Genomic DNA, 20,167 nt, shown 5'->3' on the forward strand with positions numbered 1-20,167 from the left:
TTCCCGCACAGCTTCCCGGTCGGCATTTATCGAACGACCCCGCAGAATGTGAATATCAAACCAACCCGCTGGAGTATGAGCACATGATGATGATGTCATCAAAGTCTCCAACTTAAACCACCAGCTGACAGACCATGAACACCTCAGACCCCAGAAACGAGGGTGGAAAGAGTCTACGCGCAAAGAGACTTAATGAGCAAAGCAGGTTCTACACCTGGAGTAACATTCGGCACATTATTCTCCTCCGCTCCGTCCCCTCCAGCACCGATGAACGAGGATTCACGCATTCTGCAAAAAACCCACCATTTTTTTCAATCTTTCCTGGCCAAGGATTTTCACCGGTCCACACTAGTTTCTGCCAGCCGGTTATTCATAATAGCTAATGCTCCCACGCCACCCGAGAAACCATTGTGTCTGGAGCTCCCCCCGATTTGTCTCGGGCAACCGTTGGCTGTCTCCGAGAGCTGCTTCTGCATGATTGCCAACGAGACTTTGTTGGAGGCCAGGAAGTCCTTCATGGAGATCATCTCTCCAGACATTCTCCTCCCGTCCGTTTCGCTCTCGTACACGCCGTCTGTCTCTATGGAGATGTTCCGTCTAGTTCGAACATTTCCCGGCATAACCACGTTCCTCCTGGACCTGAACAGTTTTCTTTGGCATCTCAGGCAACACCTGCATTCTAGTTTCCTAAGTATCCAGTTGACGCATTGCTTAATCACTATGGAGATAACATTAAATAATGAATACATACAGCAGACCCCCATGAGTATGAATATAAAATTACCCAATCGGTAAAGTCCCTGGCTCTCATATTTGGCTTTTTGGCTACTGACCATGTCCCCAAAACCTATAGTGCTGAAGGCAACAAAGCAGAAATAAAGTGAATCGAAGTAGTTCCATGCTTCGATGGGAGAGTACATGGCGGAAGCGCAGCAGGAGATGATGACGGAGGCCACACATAGAATCACCATCACATAATACACGGAAGGTTTCCACCCGGCGAGACTGTCCACCTCTGAGTTACCAGAACCCCGGCGCGTTTCGGGAGGTAGGCCTTCCTTCCTTCTTAGCTGCCTCTCGTGAAAGGACTTCATGATGTAAGCGATGACCGTGATCAAGCGTTCCAGAAAAAGGTTAAAAAACAATATGGTGGCCGCGCATCCAACGAGACCGTAGAAGATAAGGAAAATTTTCCCTGCTACTGTGGCGGGAGTCGTCATTCCAAACCCTGGAAGGTATAAAAAGGAAATTGGTTTAGGAGAAGACGGGCGAGACAATTGTCAGAACAAGAGACCATAATCAAAAAGTGCGTTTCATCTGATACAGAGGACGACAGACTCTACGGGTTTTCCAACAATGACATTTTCCACTTTTGTTAACAGACTGAATGGAAAACAGAAATGTCAAATGGGACAAAGGGCCAGCGCATTTCGCACAAATATAATTTGATTTTAGTATCTGCTATAACAATGTACAGATCAAAAAATATTTAGAACGCCCGCCAAGTGTACCAGCTGCGCCCAACGTCTACCTTTTTGGATTTGTTTGAAAGATTATAATTGGGGTTGTTCTAATTTAACAAAAAAAAAATCATGATCACATCAGACTTATCGCCAAACGCCATAAATAATGTTGAAATTATTGTTTGCATTAAATGGAAGTGAGACGAGGTGAGTGTTACGTTACTTAGTCTTGTAAGTTAAAAGACCCCATATACTGGACGAAGTACCCATCGCGATATATTGTTTGTAGACAACAACTGTTTTGGGTCTACTCGACTAAGTGGAGTCATCAGTACATGTAAGGGTTAACTCAACTGACCATTTTTGAATCCAGTCTAATGCGCTTGCATACATCCGCGAAACAGCTCACAGATTCACTCATCACGCAAGAGCACGTGACTTCACATTTTGTGAGTTAGAGGCGAGGGCATCTGAGTTCAATGTGAACTTGCATGTCCTCGTCTTAACTCACACAACACCTATGGAATTAAAAATAAACACAAATAAAATAAATTATTATGAATAAAATTATTGTGGGGCAGGGGGTAGCAAGGATTAGATGGGGAGATTGAAGTACTCATTGAACTCGCATGCCCTCGTCTGTAACTCTTGATCGTTACAACAATCCCTTGGGTTAATAACAATCCAAATAAAAATCAAAATTCCATTTAAACCAAAGATCTTTTTGACACTTTTTGGTTCACAAATTCATAGCTTCTCTAAAGCCAAAACGGCTCTGACATCAAAATACTGAAGGCGAAAACATAGAAAAGAAGCTGCAGCGCAGCACTGTACCCAGAACGCTAATTATACCGGGGCTGTGTGACCTCCTAAACACTCCAATGGCCTTGACTAGCCCGTGGGCCATGATGTGTACTTCATACGACTACTCTGTGCTCTTTATGCATGAAAGAGGGAGACAACTTCAACTATTGTAACCATATTAACTTAGAGACCTCCGTGTCCTGAAAGCTTCTGATTACTGGTCTCCCATTAAATATCGCGTAACGTTTCTGCTACCATCGATCCGAACCGTGATTGCCGCCCCTTCGTTACCCTGCACTGATAACGCACGCACTTTAACACATTATTCACCCGCCTCCTGTACATTTACTGAGATTCCTGCCTAAGCCCCAAGTGCCTTTACATAGGAGTATTAATGACCTGGCACCCGAGGGGTTAATCTGTGTCTCCTCACCTCCCAAAGACCACAGGTCCGTCACCCTCAAGGTGTCTGCAATTCCCCGTCTCCTTTACCGAGTCCTCTCCATATACAAAGCACCGAACCCACAGAAAATGAAGCGTGCTATTAACCCTTTCAATTCCCCAAGGGGGGCAACGTTATATACACAGCATGTTGGTAAATAATTAGTCAATTAGTCTGCATGTCCCTTTAATTAACGGCTTTTTATTTCATGATACCCAAGCGGGGTTAACGAGTTTTAGGGGGGGATTAGAAGGTTTCCGGAGCCGTGGGTTTAACAAGCTGCATTTCGTGCCGATTTATCGGAGGGGTATAAAGAAAACATAAAATGGTTTGTGGTTTTCGGGCAAATTAACACCTTATTAGCCAAACGAATATAAAGGTCTCCGAGGAGGGTCCATGTTGACTTTTTGGAAGGCTTACAGTGCTTTGCGCTCCCCTCCACAACCTTATTATCCCTGCGTCTATACGAAGAGCCGGAAGTCCTGTGCGTTTCACAAATATAATTAGACCTAACGAGGTTATTATAGATAATTAACCTTTACGGAACTTTTGAACCCCCGGCTATAATACAATAGAAAGTGCCCCTAACGACTGATATTTAATGATGATTTGGATCCTGGGAGGCATTTATTGAGAGAAAAGATTAGTTTGGATTAATAGCACATTGTGCGCTATGGATACCGTCCCTCGTATCGTACAACGTCCTTATATAAATATATATATCGCCGACACACAGAATAAAATCATAAAAATATTAACATTTTAAAATTAATTATTAATACAAATATAATGAAAGACGCCTTCGAAAAAGATCTGCCCCCAGTCAGGGCAGGGTACAGATAACTGCCCCGAAGCTGCTACAGACACCCACTTAAAAACTGTGGGTGGGGTAAAGGTGAATTGGGTGGAGCATAGCAAAATGGGTGTGGTGTGGGCAGATATGGGTGGGGCTATCATTTAACCACACCTACAACCCAGCTATCTAGGCAAATGCATAATTTCTTTTTGAGGGAGTGCTGTGTTTAACGGGATCCAGCGTATAATTACCCGGCCCCAACCAATAGCAATCAGCGTCATCCGAGCTTCATGATGTAAATTCTTTTAGAAAAAAGGGGAAGAGTCAGCCTCCGAATCACAAACAACATGGATATAAAACCTGACTGTTACTGACGGGGTCTCGGAGCATCCTGTTAATTAGAACGCCAATTAACGTCACTCTCTACGCGTATTATTAACGAAACCAGAACGAGACGGCGGAATTACCCATCAAAGGATTAAGAAGGTCTCGGGAGGTCTGTGGTTTACATTATTCTGCCTAATGAAAGTCTATGGAGGAACGGACTTCATTAGCATCGCCGTAAAGCATCAGCTCAGTGTGGTGATTGAGCCGGGAAAGTCGCCCAAAATATCACATGACCGACAGCAACGGCGGCTCCAGATCTGCAGATAAATGGGGTTTATTGGGACAAAAATGAGATAAGAGCAAGTGGGGGGTTGAAGTGTAGTGTGTGTGAGTTGTTGAATATAATGTGTTTATGTGGTGTCTGTGTGTGTAGTATGTTGCGAGTAGTGTATGTGGCTGGGAGTGATGTGTGTGGCTGAGTGTGTGTTTTTGCATGGCTGAGTGTGGTGTTTGTGTGTGTAGTGTACTGTGAGTGGTGTAGTGAGTGTGGCTGAGTGTGGTGTAGTGTGTGTAATGTACTGTGAGTGGTGTAGTGAGTGTGGCCGAGTGTGATATGTGTGGCTGAGTGTGGTGTTTGTGTGTGTAGTGTACTGTGAGTGGTGTAGTGAGTGTGGCTGAGTGTGGTGTAGTGTGTGTGTGGTTGAGATGTGATATGTTTGAGCGTGTGTCATCTCAATAAGAACAATGTATGTTGCTATTATGGCTCACCGTGCCGCCATATTCTGAGTTTCTATGACTCGGACGGCAGACGAGCCAAAGGGCCCTTTCAGTGCCGTTTAGCTGGAGGCCCCTAAAAATATTTTTGGATCTGCAGGTACCATCCTGCTTTATGAGCCGATCATTGATCTACGCCGGTTGTCATGCGCGATCACGGACGCTATGTCTTCTTTTTGCTCATAAAATGAATGAACTAGACGTGAAATCCCCTTTCCTTGTCTAATCAGCATCCCAATCCAGCTTCCCCCATGATTAAGAGGAGAATTATTACAGGATCTGCTGAGGAACGAGTAGAAGGTTTTTGGGGTCGTGATTAATGGAATCTCTGCCTGTTCCCCCAGGTGTCTCCTGCGTGCAGACATATGCCGCTCCGGAGCGTGTTCTGGAGTTCTGCGAGTGCAGATGTTCTGCTTGCGCAGGGATATTCCTGAAGGAAAACATGTCTCCAAACCCGGAGGGACTCGAGTCAAATAACAAACTCTCATTTCACTCCGACTCCATCTTTATAGTTAACATTCGTTCCTAATCGTTCCTAACACATAATGATTATCCTTCCGCTTACCTGCCCCCAACCTTACCCTGTCCGAGCACAAGTGGAGTCTGGCACCGGTACTATTAAACACAATGTATAGAATTCTGAGTTTTAGGCTTTGTTTTGTTACTTTTGGAACAATTGACTTGGCTCTTAATTGGATTTAACTGGGACAAAAAAAACATTGAAAAAAATGATTAATTGACCCTGAAATTTTGTTTCCAGTCGTAGAATCTAGACTACGATGGCTCAAAAATGCTACAATGTTAAGGTTTTTTTTTCTTTTATAAATTTTGCCACTTGGAGCGCTACAAAAGTATCTTTGGAACGAACCACATGAGACAATGTTATCGTACAACTTTCTACAATGTATCGATTTCACGTACAATATCGTTTCCACAAAGAATCCTGGCACGGAGCAACGACGTGTAGACATGAGCAAGATTTCTCTGAATCCTTTTTTGGCCCATTTGGTCCGGCCGGAAGTTAGGGGCATTTTTAATTCGGGAATGGAATTCATTGCCCGGTGCCCCAAAGTTGAACCCAGGGCAGAATGATGGCGCTTTGGGTGAAGGGTTGGGGAGAGGACGTCACCGGAAGCGCCACCATATTGGCGGAAGTTCCCGCTGGGTTATGGGATGAAAATAGCAGATAGAAGATAAAAGAAGTGTTCAGCAGAGAAGGCAGGGAAACATTTAGAGAGTGTGAGAGAGAGTGGACGAGAGGGAGTGAGAGTGTGGGTGAATGCGGGCCCACGTATTTCGGACTAAAAATTTGAGTTTTTTGCTTCGTTTTCGGCCGCTTTGAGGAAGTTCTGGCCTCGTTTTTGTGGTTTCGTACGAATTTACCAGAATTCTGCAGTTTGTATGAATCTGAATGCAGAAATCTAATGAAAAGTGAGAAAAAAAACAGAATTGGTGAAAACGCTTTTGTCCTCTGATACACTGAAGCAAAATGTTGGCAAATGTCCCCAAACATCCCCGAAATTAATTTTAAGTGAAGTAGTAAAAAAAAAGTTTTTACCAACTTACTTATAATGACTAATATTTATTTAGAATTCTATTAATACGGGCAGATTTATTGTTCTCTTACATATAAATATAAATGATCCTCAGCAGATCTGTCATTTTATTCTCTCCTCCGGTTTCATCGCATTAAAAACCGCACAGAATCAGAAACAAAAGTGTTTTCAGTTTCTATGGCAACAACCTATCAGTGGCTGCCTATGTGTCACATGATGATTTAGCATTCCCTGAAGAAATATAAATGACGGCAGAATTTAAAGTCATTAAAGGATTATTCCTGTGAACGGCGGCACTAAGTGGGTGAGAAAAGCTCTTCGAAGACGAACGGGAATAAGCCTGGGAGTGATTACGGGGGAAACGTATAGAATATTTACATCCAATTAAACTCCCAATGCAGGATTAAAACGGGGAACGAAGACAAGAAACGCGATGCATGTCAGAGAACGGGGGGGGGGACTGTTGGGAGAATTACGAGGAAGAATAATTTGTTCTGATCATCGAGAGAAGATTACGACGAGATGCGGTAATAGATGCGGTAATAGCTCCGCAATTTAGTGAGAGTCGAGCAATCAGGACTATTTCCCTTGATGGAGTACGAGGGATCGGTGCCCCCCCCCCCCGGCACTCACGGCGGAGAGAATGACATCTAATGCCATGAATATATGAATAAATATTCCGCGGCCCACCTGAGCCAGCCGAGTGTAACTCGGTGTTTTGCATCGCTCTCCGCCTTTATAAAGCGTTCTTTGTGAAAGCCTCGTTATTGAATTTTCAAAACACGGAGAAAAAAGAAAAGAAACGAGAGACTCCGTTTACACGCTAACGATTCGAGCCGCGGCAGAGAGGAATAACCCCTCCACGCGATCACAGCAATGAGGGTTATTCTGTAATTACCCCCCCTGCCCCGCGCACCACCCAAACAATGATCAGGATGTGATATTTTTATGCGCTGTTGTTATGGCGACCCTGGCGCTTTACTGAGGAGGATTGTAGTGTTTTAGTTGGGCTTCGGAGGACTTCCTGACGCGGATACCTTGGGGGGGTTCAGTCATTTGATGCTTTGGAGCTGTTTGAATTTTCTACGGTTATCAGTTTATGGTTCAATCCTCAGCAGATCGGCCCCATCCGGCCCCCGTCTAGTCCCCCGTTTCTCCTGCTGTAACGACTCAGACCTTAATCAGTCGTTGGTCTCGTCTTAGATTCAGGAGCCGTATGTCTATCCCATGCATGTTTAATCCCCTCGCTGTATTACCCTCTACCACCTCTGCTGGGAGGCTGCTCCACTTACCTACCACCCTCTCAAAGTAAGCAAAGCTTCTTTTCCCCAGTGGTACTCAACTCCAGCTCCCATGATCCTCAGCCAGCTGAAGGCTATGGCATTTGTAATTCGGGGCGAGGCAGTAGGCCAGATGTCGCCCAATTTCCATCATAACGTTAACGCTGCATGCTGTGTGCCGACAGACATGATAATGTGAGCGTCAGGCAGAGGCACTTGAGGGGTTAAGGGGATTAGCGGGGGTCCTTGAGTTTGTTTTTGGAGAGCAGGTGTCAGACGAGGCGCGCATGAGCTCATTGCACTCCTGAGTCACGGTCTCATCTCCTGCAGGTTTGACGCAGGATACTTCTCTCCGATACAATCAGCAAAATCACATCTTGGGGGAAAAAAGCTCAAACTGAAGAAAAGCAGAAAAAAATGATGTGGAGCCGGTGACCCCATACCTGAGGACAGAGATTTCTGTTTGATTTAAGACAATAAAGTCACACAAAAAAATAAAACAGGAGGGGGCGGCTCTGACCCCACGTCCATCAACAGACAAATCCAACTCCCAGCACTCTAACCCAGGGCCAAGGGGCCCATAAACCGTCTGAGTGTGCTATTGAGTGTAACGTACTTTTGCGACTGAGTGTGGTGTCTGTGGCTGAGAGTGAAGTGTGTGGCTGAGTTTAGAGTGTGTGGTTGAGTGTTGTGTGTATGTCTGAGAGTGGTGAGTGTGTTTTTACACGGTTGAGTGTGGCATTGGTGTGTGGAGTGTGCTGTGAGTGGTGTAGTGAGTGTGGTTGAGACGTGACTTATATGTTTGAGTGCGTGTCATCTCAATAAGAACAATGTGTGTTGATATCTTGGCTCAGAGTTGTATTTGTGCTTCAGTCACCATCAGCCTGGCTGAGGGTTATCAGTGAGCTTGTCTCTATGTGGCAGAGATGTCTTACTGAGAGGGCGGCAGATAAGTGGAACAGCCTCCCAGCAGAGGTGGTAGAGGGTAATACAGTGAGGGGATTAAACATGCATGGGACAGACATACAAGGTTTGAGTCTTTACAGCAGGAGAAATGGGGGACTAGACGGGGGCCGGATGGGGCCGATCTGCCGGCAGGTTCTGTGTTTCTTAATTAACTTGGTTTTAGGGAGTTAATTAGGGCAGGGAGATACTTTGAGGGTTAAAGTGAATAATTTCCAGACCTCTGAATCTAGAATGTTCTTCTGTCTCTGGGGGTCTCCCCCTCTTGCGCGTCGCTGTACGGTTTGGATTATTTCTGATAAGAAACGCAGGGAACGAAGCCCACCGGCCTCCTCCGATTATGAATTTGTAGTTCTGTCGGAAAGTAGTAAAAGGGAAGCAACCACTCATAACACCCGGTTACTATGGCGACAGCACCACTTTATAAACGTTACATAATTTAAGCGTTCGCAGAACGAGGAATCGGCCAATCATAAATCATGTAAGGACGGCGTCCGCGGCCGCTGATCTGAGGCTCGTTTTGTGATGAATCGGTCGCCGTTCAGGATCATCGCTAATTTATTCCTTTGATGGTTTTCTGATTCCCGTCGTGGAATTATTCTCTCCGCGCTCGCCTGTTACTGTAACAACACGGAGCTAATCCGCGCATGGCCGCATTAAAATATGAATCTTTTTTTTTTTATCAGCAAATTATTTTTTTTTATATATATATTTTTTTTTAATTTATTTTCAGTAAAATTGTAGAACTTTTTTTTTTTTTACGGTAAGAAATCAGCGTCGATCTAAAGTCTTTGTCTGAAATTTTTTCGCACAGATGAATAAATCTACAGTATATCTAAAGGACCAATGGGAAAATAGCGTACTGTCTCTTTAAATCATTTCTGGCCATGAGAATTTCGGGAGTAAAAAGAACAAATTCCTCCTTTTTTTTTTTTAGAAATGGGCCAGTGAGCGCCTTTTTCAGAAGGGGTCAAGTAGGAAATTCTACAGAAAAAGCTGAATTGCTTCAAATGAATAATTTTAAAAGTAAACGTAAAACGTGGGGATATTTATAAAGTGTTTCAAGGTTACAAACAGTGCAGCGAGCGGCGAATACGGAATAGAAAACACGAAAAATCCTAAAACTGCAACAAAATAACAGAAACATTCAGAAACAATATTCATTTTATGGTTTAAAAGATGAGAAAATAAGCAAAACAAAATGTATATAATTATATAAACATATATATAAATATATAAATTGTATACATTTCTAAGTTGTGGTGTTATTTAAAATATAAAAAAAATGTGTTTTGGGACACTTTGGGCGCTCATCTAACTCTCCTCCTACTTCCTGTTTCCTGCACCAATATTGAAACAAACAGTAACGCAAGCAGCCAATCAGAAGGCAGGGGGCGGGTGCATCCTGGGAGTTGAAATTTGTAAGCGCAAATCTTTTGCTACAAGTGTTTTTTTTTTAAATTGTCAAAAACTGTTAGAATTATCGTTTTTTTTAACGTTATTTTCGAGGACAGATTGACTTAGCGCCGTTACTGTACCGAGAAAACGACATTAAACAAAATCCAATTATTCCGCTGCTTCTCATCTAAAAAAAACTGCAGATTCAGCCATAAAACAAAGAAATAAAGTATAAAGATTTGGATGTAAAACGGAAGAAATTTACTGCGGCCCCCGGGAGCTTCACGCAGAAGATCAAAAATTATACTGGAAAATAATTGCCTTTCCTTGCATTTTACATTTTTCTCTTTTTAGAATGCTTTTTTAGATTTTTTTTTTTTTTTATCGTTAACCCTTGGCATATTCGGCTGCTGAGTCTGTTTTTTCCCCCCCGGCGGATATTTTCGTTCCTTCCGCCAGTTAACGTAAAAAATAGAAGCTTCTATGTGGATAAAATGTTATAAAATGAGGAGCTGGCGAAAGGCGCCGGGATCCCGGGGCGAGGGGGGCTCGTGGTGCGGGGTCTGAGCTGCCGACTTCCTGCCGTCCGGATATTAAAGGGAATTAATGAGTCAGATACTAAATCTCTTCCCTCCTCTCGTTAGTCCGAATCACCCAGGAAGATAGTTTAACTCTTAATGGGAAGTAGAATCTAATGACGATGTGGATTACAGACACTGGCCATAGAGGGGAATTTTGCCCCCTTCTCCCCATCCGTTGCCCCCTCCTGATAATTTACCCCGTGCAGGTCTCTCCCATCTCATCATCGTCTTGGAAGTGCGGCCGGCCCCTGTATACCGAGGGAGCCGACTATCGATTAATCGGAACTTATTTATCTTGGGAAGATGGTCTCTCTCTGCACCGGATTGTTTACATGGAAGCCCCCTTGCTGCCTGCATGTTAGATCGCGCCGGACCCCCATTCCAGAGACGCATCTTTATAGGAGTTTGGAGCCCGACTGCGCTAACCTGCTAGGCTTGGGAAACCCAAAATATGCCTAAAAGCCACCGATTAACGAGACCAGCGACTGATTAAGGTTTGAGTCTTTCCAGCAGGAGAAACAGACGGGGGCCGCCGGGGGCCGATCAGAAGTTTCTGTGTTTCTTATGTAATAACAATTCTGCTCTAGAATGAAGTTCTAAGCACCAATTTCTAAGTATTTATATAAAATATATGTATTAAAGTATATCCACCGCAGACGATGACCCCGGCGGGAGGAAAAGCTGTGTTTTATGGCATTTTGGTAACATTGTATTTCCATGTGATAGACGGCGGGGTGATACATTCTGATTGGTTGTAGCATCATTATATGTCATATCCTGTGACATCACTTCCTGCACAGGGCGTCCCAGCGAGCAATAAAATGCTGCTAAATCCTTCTGAATTTGGTAACACAAAATAAAGGTGAGTTACGGTTACATAAAGGAGCAGAAATTAATAATAATAATAATAATAATTAAAAAAAAGAAAAAAATAGCTATTAAATATTTGATCATTTGAACCCGTTTCCGAAGAGAATCGTTTTGATGAAATAGCTGTTTTTGTCTGATGATCCGCGTGGCGAGATGCGTTAAGAGCTCCCAGAGCTGATTAGATCCTCATTTTAAGCAAGAAACGGTCATTTTCTCTAAAATCGCAAAGAAAGAAGAAGAAGAAGGAGGAAGAACGCGATCCGCTGACAGAGATTTATAAACGTCCAGATGAGCCGCGGGGAATGGAGACGCTGGAGATGTTTATGAATGAAACCACATTTTCATATCAATATTAGAAGCTCTGAGCATTTTTTTTTTTAACCCGGTAGCTTTCTAGAGAGTTCTAAAGCTCGGAGATATCGAAGTGAAGCTGATCGTGCATACTGGAAACGGGGGCCGCCCGGTGTGATGCCGGTTCATTGGGGGAATCTCTCTGGAATATCGCTGGATATTATTTTTACGGCTGACTCTTTGGATCCTTGGCTTCAGATCCGAGTTCTAACGTAGGTTTCGGGTTCCAGTAACAGAATTTCCCGAGTTGATAGCAGAGAATTTGCTTGGAAATGGCTGGTTTTTTAGGAGTCGCGCATTAAAGGTCAGGGCCGTCTGGACAGGCTGATCGATCGCACGGAAGAGAGCGTCAGCCAGGTGTGGAGACATCAGACAGATCCGTTCTCACGAGAAAGAAGCTTCGCCCCGCATTCCGGGGGATTCAACGGATCGTTTATAGGTTGGAACAGCAAAGACACGCAGGGTGGCATGAAGGGAACAGCTAGATGTATACGGCACGCGGGAGCCATCTACGGCACGGCGGCTGGAACACGAGGACGGACCGCGAGTGCGGAGAAGGGATTTCTGGCTTCCAACAAAAGCAAAGAAAAACGGCAAATAAAACCAAAAGTGGAAGTTGTAGTTTCTTGATAAGGAGCAGGAAGTTAAACTGGCCTCGCATTATCTATTCTTCATCAACTTGGGAAACTAGGAAGTTAAAAGCATTAATTAAAAGCAATAATACTAATAATAAATAATAATAATAATAATAATAAATAATAATAATAATAATAAATAATAATAATAATAATAAATAATAATAAATAATAATAATAATGTGACCGGTTTATAAATCCAAATACCTGTTCCAAAAAGTTTGATATCTAAATCTGGCACCCGTTCCCTGCCTGCGCAGGTCCTTTTTCACCCCAAATGTTGTTTCTTTTTTGTAAGAATGATTCCTTCCCATGGACTGTTACCCACCTCGGTATCTCCCCTTTCAGTAAATGCACAGGGACTCCCTGCATCCCATTATATATATATCTATATACACACACCCGCTACGGAATATGATGGCGCTATATCAAACAATAAGTAATAATCTGAATGCATTGCACTCCCAGTGACACTCAAAGGGTTAACAGCCAATTAGTTTGAATTCCCGTTTTGTCTCGTTCATTATAGTCGTTATAATTAAGCCCACTCCATCCATGGAGAACGTCGGGCGTTGAAAGGGCTTCTTTCAGCGAGTCTGGGTTGGTTTTTTTTTGTTCTTTTGTTCTTTTCTCCGGAACGATGTTTACTTTCTTCTTTTTTTTTTTTTTTTTTAATAAAATTTGCAGCTGAAACAAAAGGTTTCGATGAATATTCCCACTTTTTAGCGCCTGAAAGGACGGCAGCCAAATTAGTCATTTCCGACACGTAAATCTTTGAAGATCTGCCATTCGTTTCAACGAGGGGGGTATTTTCTTGCCGCTGATTGGCTGCTTCAAGCAGCCAATCAGCGGCAAGAATTGTTGGAACGCGGAGTAGGTGGGGAGCTGCAGCTTCTACTTAAGCTAAGTCATTTTTTTTACATTTTAAAGACTGCATATTAAAGTAAAAATCCATATTTCTGTATTTATTGCAGATATAGAAATATTCCCCCGTCTTTGGTGAGGGTGCCGGGGACATTAAACTGTCCCTGTAATTACATTTGGCCCACTAAACCCTGATTATGGGCTCCCCGTGATCCACGTGGCGTGGGCTGCTGTTTGTTCCGCGCGTGAATTATTACACGCCATCGCATTCTCTCCGGGGCACAGATCCGTGTATTTCTGCGTATATTCTCTGAATTACAAACACTTCGGGACGGAAGCTGACGCGATAATGAATGCGTCGCAGATTCCTACCCGGCAGAGGAGTACGTAGTGCACGGATAATGAAAGCGCCGGTGCCGGCAGGGCGCTCATCAAAGAATCCGTATTAATGCACTTTGGGAGTATTTTTTATATTCTTCAGAACGTCACAAAATGAATTGTCTTTAGGAGAAGCTGCAGCTCCACCGCTGTAGCAGATCTCCTCCTTCATGGAGTGATGTTTCAAGCCACTGGTTGGTTGCTTGAAGACCCTCTAGTTTTAGGTTATAAATGGGGTGGCTAATGCCGCAGTGACCTCCCGTCTGCCCGTTGTACAGTGCCGTGGAATATGATGGTGATATATAAAAGAATAAATAATAATAATAATAATAAAGCAGCCACGCAAGGTCTGAGGGGGGCTCCTGTTCTTCCGAATTGAAAGACAGGGATTGCCTTCGAGATGAACGTCGGACGTCTCTCTGGAAAATATTTCTGCTGCAGATAAATCACTTAGAAGAGAAGCGATGTCACGCCTGTGATGTCAGATATAAGCGTGTTCCACGGGAGTGTTAACGAGTTCCGAGGTATCACACGGGATGTGCCGGGATTCACGCGGTGACACTTCCGTGTTACCGCTTTAACTGTCTGGGTGCCGCGGTGTAAATGCAATCATCGTTTTAAGGGGAAGTTCCAGCGCCTGCATTCGGATGACATCATAGCAGCTGCAGGAAGCTGTCACCATTTTTACCCAATGAGTGAACTGGAAATTCTCTGATCTCCACCTCTTTCATTTCTCTAATTTGAGAGATAACGAAAGTTTCAGTGCAGAGAGCGAGACACCGGGAGAGACCCGGAACCTGCCGGCAGATCAGACCCATTCGGCTAACACGGGTACCCGGCGGGGTAACATAACACGTGGCACCCGGCGGGGTAACATAACACGTGGTACCCAGCGGGGTAACATAACACGTGGTACCTGGCGGGGTAACATAACACGTGGAACCCGGCGGGGTAACATAACACGTGGAAACCGGCAGGGTAAAATAACACGTGATACCCAGCAGGGTAACATAACACGTGGAACCCGGCGGGGTAACATAACACGTGGTACCCGGCGGGGTAACATAACATGTGGAACCCGGCGGGGTAAAATAACACGTGGAACCCGGCGGGGTAACATAACACGTGATACCCAGCGGGGTAACATAACACGTGGAACCCGGCGGGGTAACATAACACGTGGAACCCGGCGGGGTAACATAACACGTGGTACCCAGCGGGGTAACATAACACGTGGAACCCGGCGGGGTAACATAACACGTGGAACCCGGCGGGGTAACATAACACGTGGAACCCGGCGGGGTAACATAACACGTGGAACCCGGCGGGGTAAAATAACATGTGGAACCCGGCGGGGTAAAATAACACGTGGAACCCGGCGGGGTAACATAACACGTGATACCCAGCGGGGTAACATAACACGTGGAACCCGGCGGGGTAACATAACACGTGGAACCCGGCGGGGTAACATAACACGTGGTACCCAGCGGGGTAACATAACACGTGGAACCCGGCGGGGTAACATAACACGTGGAACCCGGCGGGGTAACATAACACGTGGAACCCGGCGGGGTAAAATAACATGTGGAACCCGGCGGGGTAACATAACACGTGATACCCGGCGGGGTAACATAACAGGTGTCACGCGACCCTGCGGTAATCGGGCAGCGTCAGCTCAGCAGCTCGCACAGAGAGTGCCGGCTGCAGTAAAGACAGAGCACAATGCATGCGCAGAGGCAGCCACTTCTGAAACTAAGAGACGATCCGTATCCACGGGGTTTGGGGCGGAAAACCATTAAAAAAAAAGCGGAGAACCAATGAAATGAACAAGCAGAGCACTGATATTTTATCTTTTTTGACCGAATTCGACACGCAACATACTACTTTTGTAGGCATAGGAACCCAGAACCTGCCAGCAGATCGGCCCCATCCGGCCCCCGTCTAGTTGGCCGTTTCTCCTGCTGTAAAGACTCAAAACTTAATCAGTCGTTGGTCTCGTCTTAGATTCAGGAGCCGTATGTCTATCCAATGCATGTTTAATACCCCTCACTGTATTACCCTCTACCACTTCTGCTGTGAGGCTGCTCCACTTATCTACCACCCTCTCAGTAAAGTAAAACTTCCTCCCCTTTAGATCATTTGGGTAAGGTTGGGTCTCATGTCACCAACACCAAAGGCCAACGAGCGAGATAAGGCCATCTGTTTACTTACCAATTGTTGACACGACTGTTCCTACAAAGTAGAAAGCCCCCGTGAAATCCCACCGAGGTCTTATAGCGTCCACTCGAATTCCAGCCACGTTGGCCTCCTCGTAGTCCCGCAGGAAGTTGTGAAGGTCCATTTTGCTGAGATTATATTTTTGGGTGAAATTGTCCAGTTTGCTCTGCCACTTCTCCTTGGCTGCCCTCTCCATGGGCTCCTCGATGGCAGAGAAGACAGCGGCTCCGCAAAGCATGTAGAGAATAATCAGGACAGCCAGCAGAAGAAAGCGACCATTGTCTTCATTCAAGTGACCAAAACCACAACAGCAGCCACCACGACAAGCCATTATCTGCCCCAGGGCAGCCGGGACGGGGGCATAGGTTTCAAGGAACGGCAGCTGCTTACCTGCCCCAGTCTGATGATGGATGGTCCAAGGGGCAGCCCTTCATGGTCAGAGACATCTGAGTAACGTTGTATCCAAGCCCAGGATTCCATCCGTATTCCATCCTAATCTGGAACACAGATGCCCCTCTCTGTATAACACGCTGCGTTTTCTTTACCTCATTCTGTGACGTTTATATAATTCCATCTCATTTCCATAACTGTAGCAGCCATACCTTCCCATGTGTCCAGCACTGGATTCCACCCCACCAGCTGCCCCTCACACCTGCCCCTCACACCTGCCCCAGAGATAAAAGCATCAGGTACCTTAACTCCATGGGCAGTGCTTGCAGGGGGCATTTGTTTCCATCATAGTGCAAATCCTATCACTCCAAGCCCTGGTGAAGTTTCACTTACCCCCCACTATGGGGTTTTGGGGGCAAATCAATTGCTTGTCTCAGCAGCTGTGGCTTCATAAACATCATCAGTCCTGGTTTCACAAAAATCCCAACAAGGAAAAGCAGCTCCAATCCTCGGGGGGGGGGGGGTCCTCTTCTCCACACGCTGCGATCTACTGGGCATCATCAGCGACCCCCAGCAGCAGGGGCAGGGATCCGGAGCTGGGTTCTGGACTCACCATCTTTAGTAGAAAGGGAAGGACGATGACTTGTAGTGAAGCAGAAGACAGGAACCGATCTGCAACTTTGAACAGAGGCTGCCAGCCGGAGGTGTGCTCCCTGCTGCCGTTGTTTCGATCAGCTTCATCTTCATCACCCAGCTTCACTGTGTGGATTTCTGGACCCTGGGATCAGTCATTCCCTGGGGGATCTGGAACCCACCGGGGGTCATCGTGCATTTCTTATTAATTACAAGTTTGGCATTAGAAACCTCACCCCTCCCCTCCCCCACCGGGTGTGGGGTTTGTTCCCTGAGAGATGTATAAGCGCAGAATATGCCCCCCTCGGGGGGGTAAATCTTCTCCAACCAGCAGATCTGCCCGGACTGCCACTTGTTAACACGCACAGGGGTAAGTTCTGCTGTCTGCACTTTCTCTGCTTTGCTGCAGCCTGCATGCACCTGCCCCCCCTCCCCCGCCTCTCCCGAGCTTTCCGTGTCCTCCGCAGGTCTTTGGCTCTGAGCTGCCGCCCCCGATGAGCCCCCTCTCCTGCCCCTGTGGCCCCTGCTCCTCTCCAGATGATGTCTGCTCCGGGAGACCCTGGTGGCTTCTGAGCCGGTTCTCAGGACAGCGCCTCTGGTGGTGGATGGAGGTTCCGCAGCCTCGCAGAGGACCCCCTCCTCCTGCACCTGATTATTAACCCAATAAAGGGGTGGCTTTACATTTTTGCTGTTTTTCTGATTTTTATGCATTTTTATGTTTCCAGATAAAGAGAATATTCCTTAATAACCCAGGAAACACTCTAAGGAGAGCCCACTGTATTTATTATAAAATCCCACGCCTGGAATGCGTTTATCCTCCACAAATAAGATCATGCAGCCTTTAACCCTTTAGGAACAGGCCAGTGTTAAAAAACAAGAGACCGGAATCTAAGACTAGAGGGTCAGAGGCTCTGATGGAACGGAAGGGAGTTTTACTTTACCGAGATGGTGGTATATAAGTGGAGCAGACTCCCAGCAGAAGTGGTAGAGGCTAATACAGTGAGGGTATTAAACATGCATGGGATAGGGGGGGAGGAATATAATTTGTTGGTTATAACGTTGGTCAGGAAGCGCCGTCCTGCAGTGATATCAGTTTATATTTAGTCCCAGAGACATCAAAAGGAACTTGTTGCTTTAATGTGTCGTTTTCCGTGAGCCGGATGAAGAGATAAAGGGGCGCTGCAGCTCAGAGAGATGCCCAGAGCACATAATAACCCCTTGCAGCTGCCGCTACCCAGGGTATCTGGCAGTGATAGGTGCTGCACCCCCGACACACTGTGAAAGTTACCCCGGCATCGACCCCCTCCGGAGGTATCAGTAACCGAAGCCGAGCGCTCACCTACCGGGTGCTCAGAAGTCTGGAGCGCCAAAAAACCCTAAATCTCACCTCTGTACAGCGCTACAGAATACGAAGGTGATATTACAGTCCATGAATATGAATCTCGCTGCCAGTAACCCTACGCTGGTGTCCGGGGTGCTGAAATCCCAATAAAGGGGCAGTTTAACCCCTATTATAAGAGAACGCATATTAAAATACTCCGAGTAACCCTGATCTTCCATGAAGAGGTTAATACGCATTCTTCCAAAATGAAAAAACACCCTGAGGGGGAAACGGACCGCTTTATGATTAAAATCAATGGCAGCACTTTCTACACCTGTGTATGGGGGTCTCAGCAGACCCTCGCGTGCAGCGGTCTCCGAACCGGTGCTGGAGCCGACCGGCGGTAAGTAAATCATGTGCCGGGAGATGTATTTGGATGAGCAAAGGGGCAAATGCATGTGGGGGGATTCCGAATTCATGCATTTTGCATTATGATATTATTATTATTATATATACTATTATTATATATATTTATGCTTATTATATATTCTTATTATTTGTATTATTATTATATATTATATATATTATTATTATAGATGTATTGTATTATTATATTATATATTATTTTTATTATTATTATTATTATAGATGTATTGTATTATTATATTATATATTATTTTTATTATTATTATTATTATAGATGTATTGTATTATTTATATTATTATTATTATAGTGTGTATCATGTGTCGTTTATCACACTATGATTACTCTGTGCTGCTGTCCGAGGTGCTGAATCACATTTTCACAGGCGGGTTCTGTAACTGCCACGGGGTATTTTATTCGCACTGAATACCGATTTATTCAGATGTTGTGATTCTGTGATACTCGTTACTTCTGGTTAAAGAAGAACCGTCACATTCCAGCATCTAATGTCACCTACACGAGAGCCGAGACCTGCTAATTACTCTTTCTTTTACTTTTCACTAATGTCTAAATATAAAACCCATTATTATTCCCCGTTGTGCTGTACACATGAGCCGCCATGTGTCTGCCCCGTTGTGGGGTTAAATTGCCCGTTGCCCTGAGATATCTGTGATAATAGCGTTACGGAGGGACCTGCGCGGCTGGAAACAATCTCTAGCGCTGGAGGCTCATGCGCCGCTGGCTAAAACATCCCGGGGAGAGAACAGGAAGCGCCTTCCAACTTCCTGCTCGGGCTGCTGGGAGGGAACAGGAAGCGGCTTCCAACTACCTGCTCGGGCTGACCAATGGGATTCCAGTGCAGTCTGTGTGCTAGTGTGTGTGTGTATGTATATATGTGTGTGTGTAAGCATTGGTGTTAGAGTGCGCTTATATATATATATATATATATATATATGGTGTTCGATTGGATGTGTATGTGTGTATGGTGTTAGTGTGTGTATGTATTTATGTATATATATATATGTGTGTGTGTGAAAGCGTTCGTCATATATCTATCCCCTCACTGTATTACCCTTTACCACTTCTGCCGGGAGGCTGTTCCATTTATCTTCCACCCTCTCTGTAAAGTAGAACTTCACTACCTTACAAAAACAAGAAGGAGTCTGAGCCAGCTTAGGCCATTTCAGCCAGTAGTCACTGCTCAGCCGCGCAGGGCTTTGGGCTAGCGGGTATTTCAATCGTCCCTTCGTGTGAAATACATTTCTTGTGGAAGCGCTTCCCCTTTAGCCGCACGCCATTTCCTGGTAACTCTGGGGGAGAAATAATAAATTGTATAAATTGTTTGTAGAAAGTCTCGCTCGCATGCGCCGGCTCGGTTAATTAGATCGCCCCGTATTATTTCTCGCACAAAAGCCTCCAATTAAAAGAGGTTATCCTGGCGGACAGAGGGGGAAGAATGTTTTTACTGGATGAATGGAGAGGTTAATTCCGAGAACGGCCAAAACACCGTTTTCTGCACAGAAAGCTCCACGGGGAGCGGAGAGATAAACTCCGGCGCGTCGTGCGGCTGTTTAAATGGAAACGCGATCCGCAAAACCCAGGAATCGCACTGATTTACCCCAAAAAGAAAAGAGACAAAGAAAATGAACTCTGCTCTGTAACGATTGAAACCGCTTTCTAATTGAAATCGCCTTTTTTAT

At 45.2% G+C, this 20,167-nt stretch overlaps 1 protein-coding gene across 1 annotated transcript; it reads right to left on the bottom strand.

Annotated features, from left to right (window-relative positions):
• Positions 1-305: 305 nt before the first annotated feature.
• Positions 306-16,030, bottom strand: KCNK13 (potassium two pore domain channel subfamily K member 13). Its single transcript, XM_053475196.1, has 2 exons — positions 15,694-16,030; positions 306-1,228 (listed from the first exon to the last, which is right to left on the bottom strand). The coding sequence occupies exons 1-2, from the start codon at positions 16,028-16,030 to the stop codon at positions 336-338; spliced, it is 1,230 nt and encodes a 409-aa protein (XP_053331171.1). The 3' UTR covers positions 306-335.
• Positions 16,031-20,167: the final 4,137 nt, after the last annotated feature.

The sequence above is a fragment of the Spea bombifrons genome, chromosome 9 (genome assembly GCF_027358695.1).
Source record: "Spea bombifrons isolate aSpeBom1 chromosome 9, aSpeBom1.2.pri, whole genome shotgun sequence".
Taxonomy (NCBI): Eukaryota; Metazoa; Chordata; class Amphibia; order Anura; family Pelobatidae; genus Spea; species Spea bombifrons.

What these genes read in the sequence shown, in the direction of transcription:
- KCNK13 (XM_053475196.1), bottom strand. Translation starts at nt 16,030, where the DNA reads ATGGCTTGTCGTGGTGGCTGCTGTTGTGGTTTTGGTCACTTGAATGAA. An exon ending in AACAGTCGTGTCAACAATTG is followed by an intron (nt 1,229 to 15,693) that starts GTAAGTAAACAG and finishes TATACCTTCCAG; the next exon opens with GGTTTGGAATGACGACTCCC.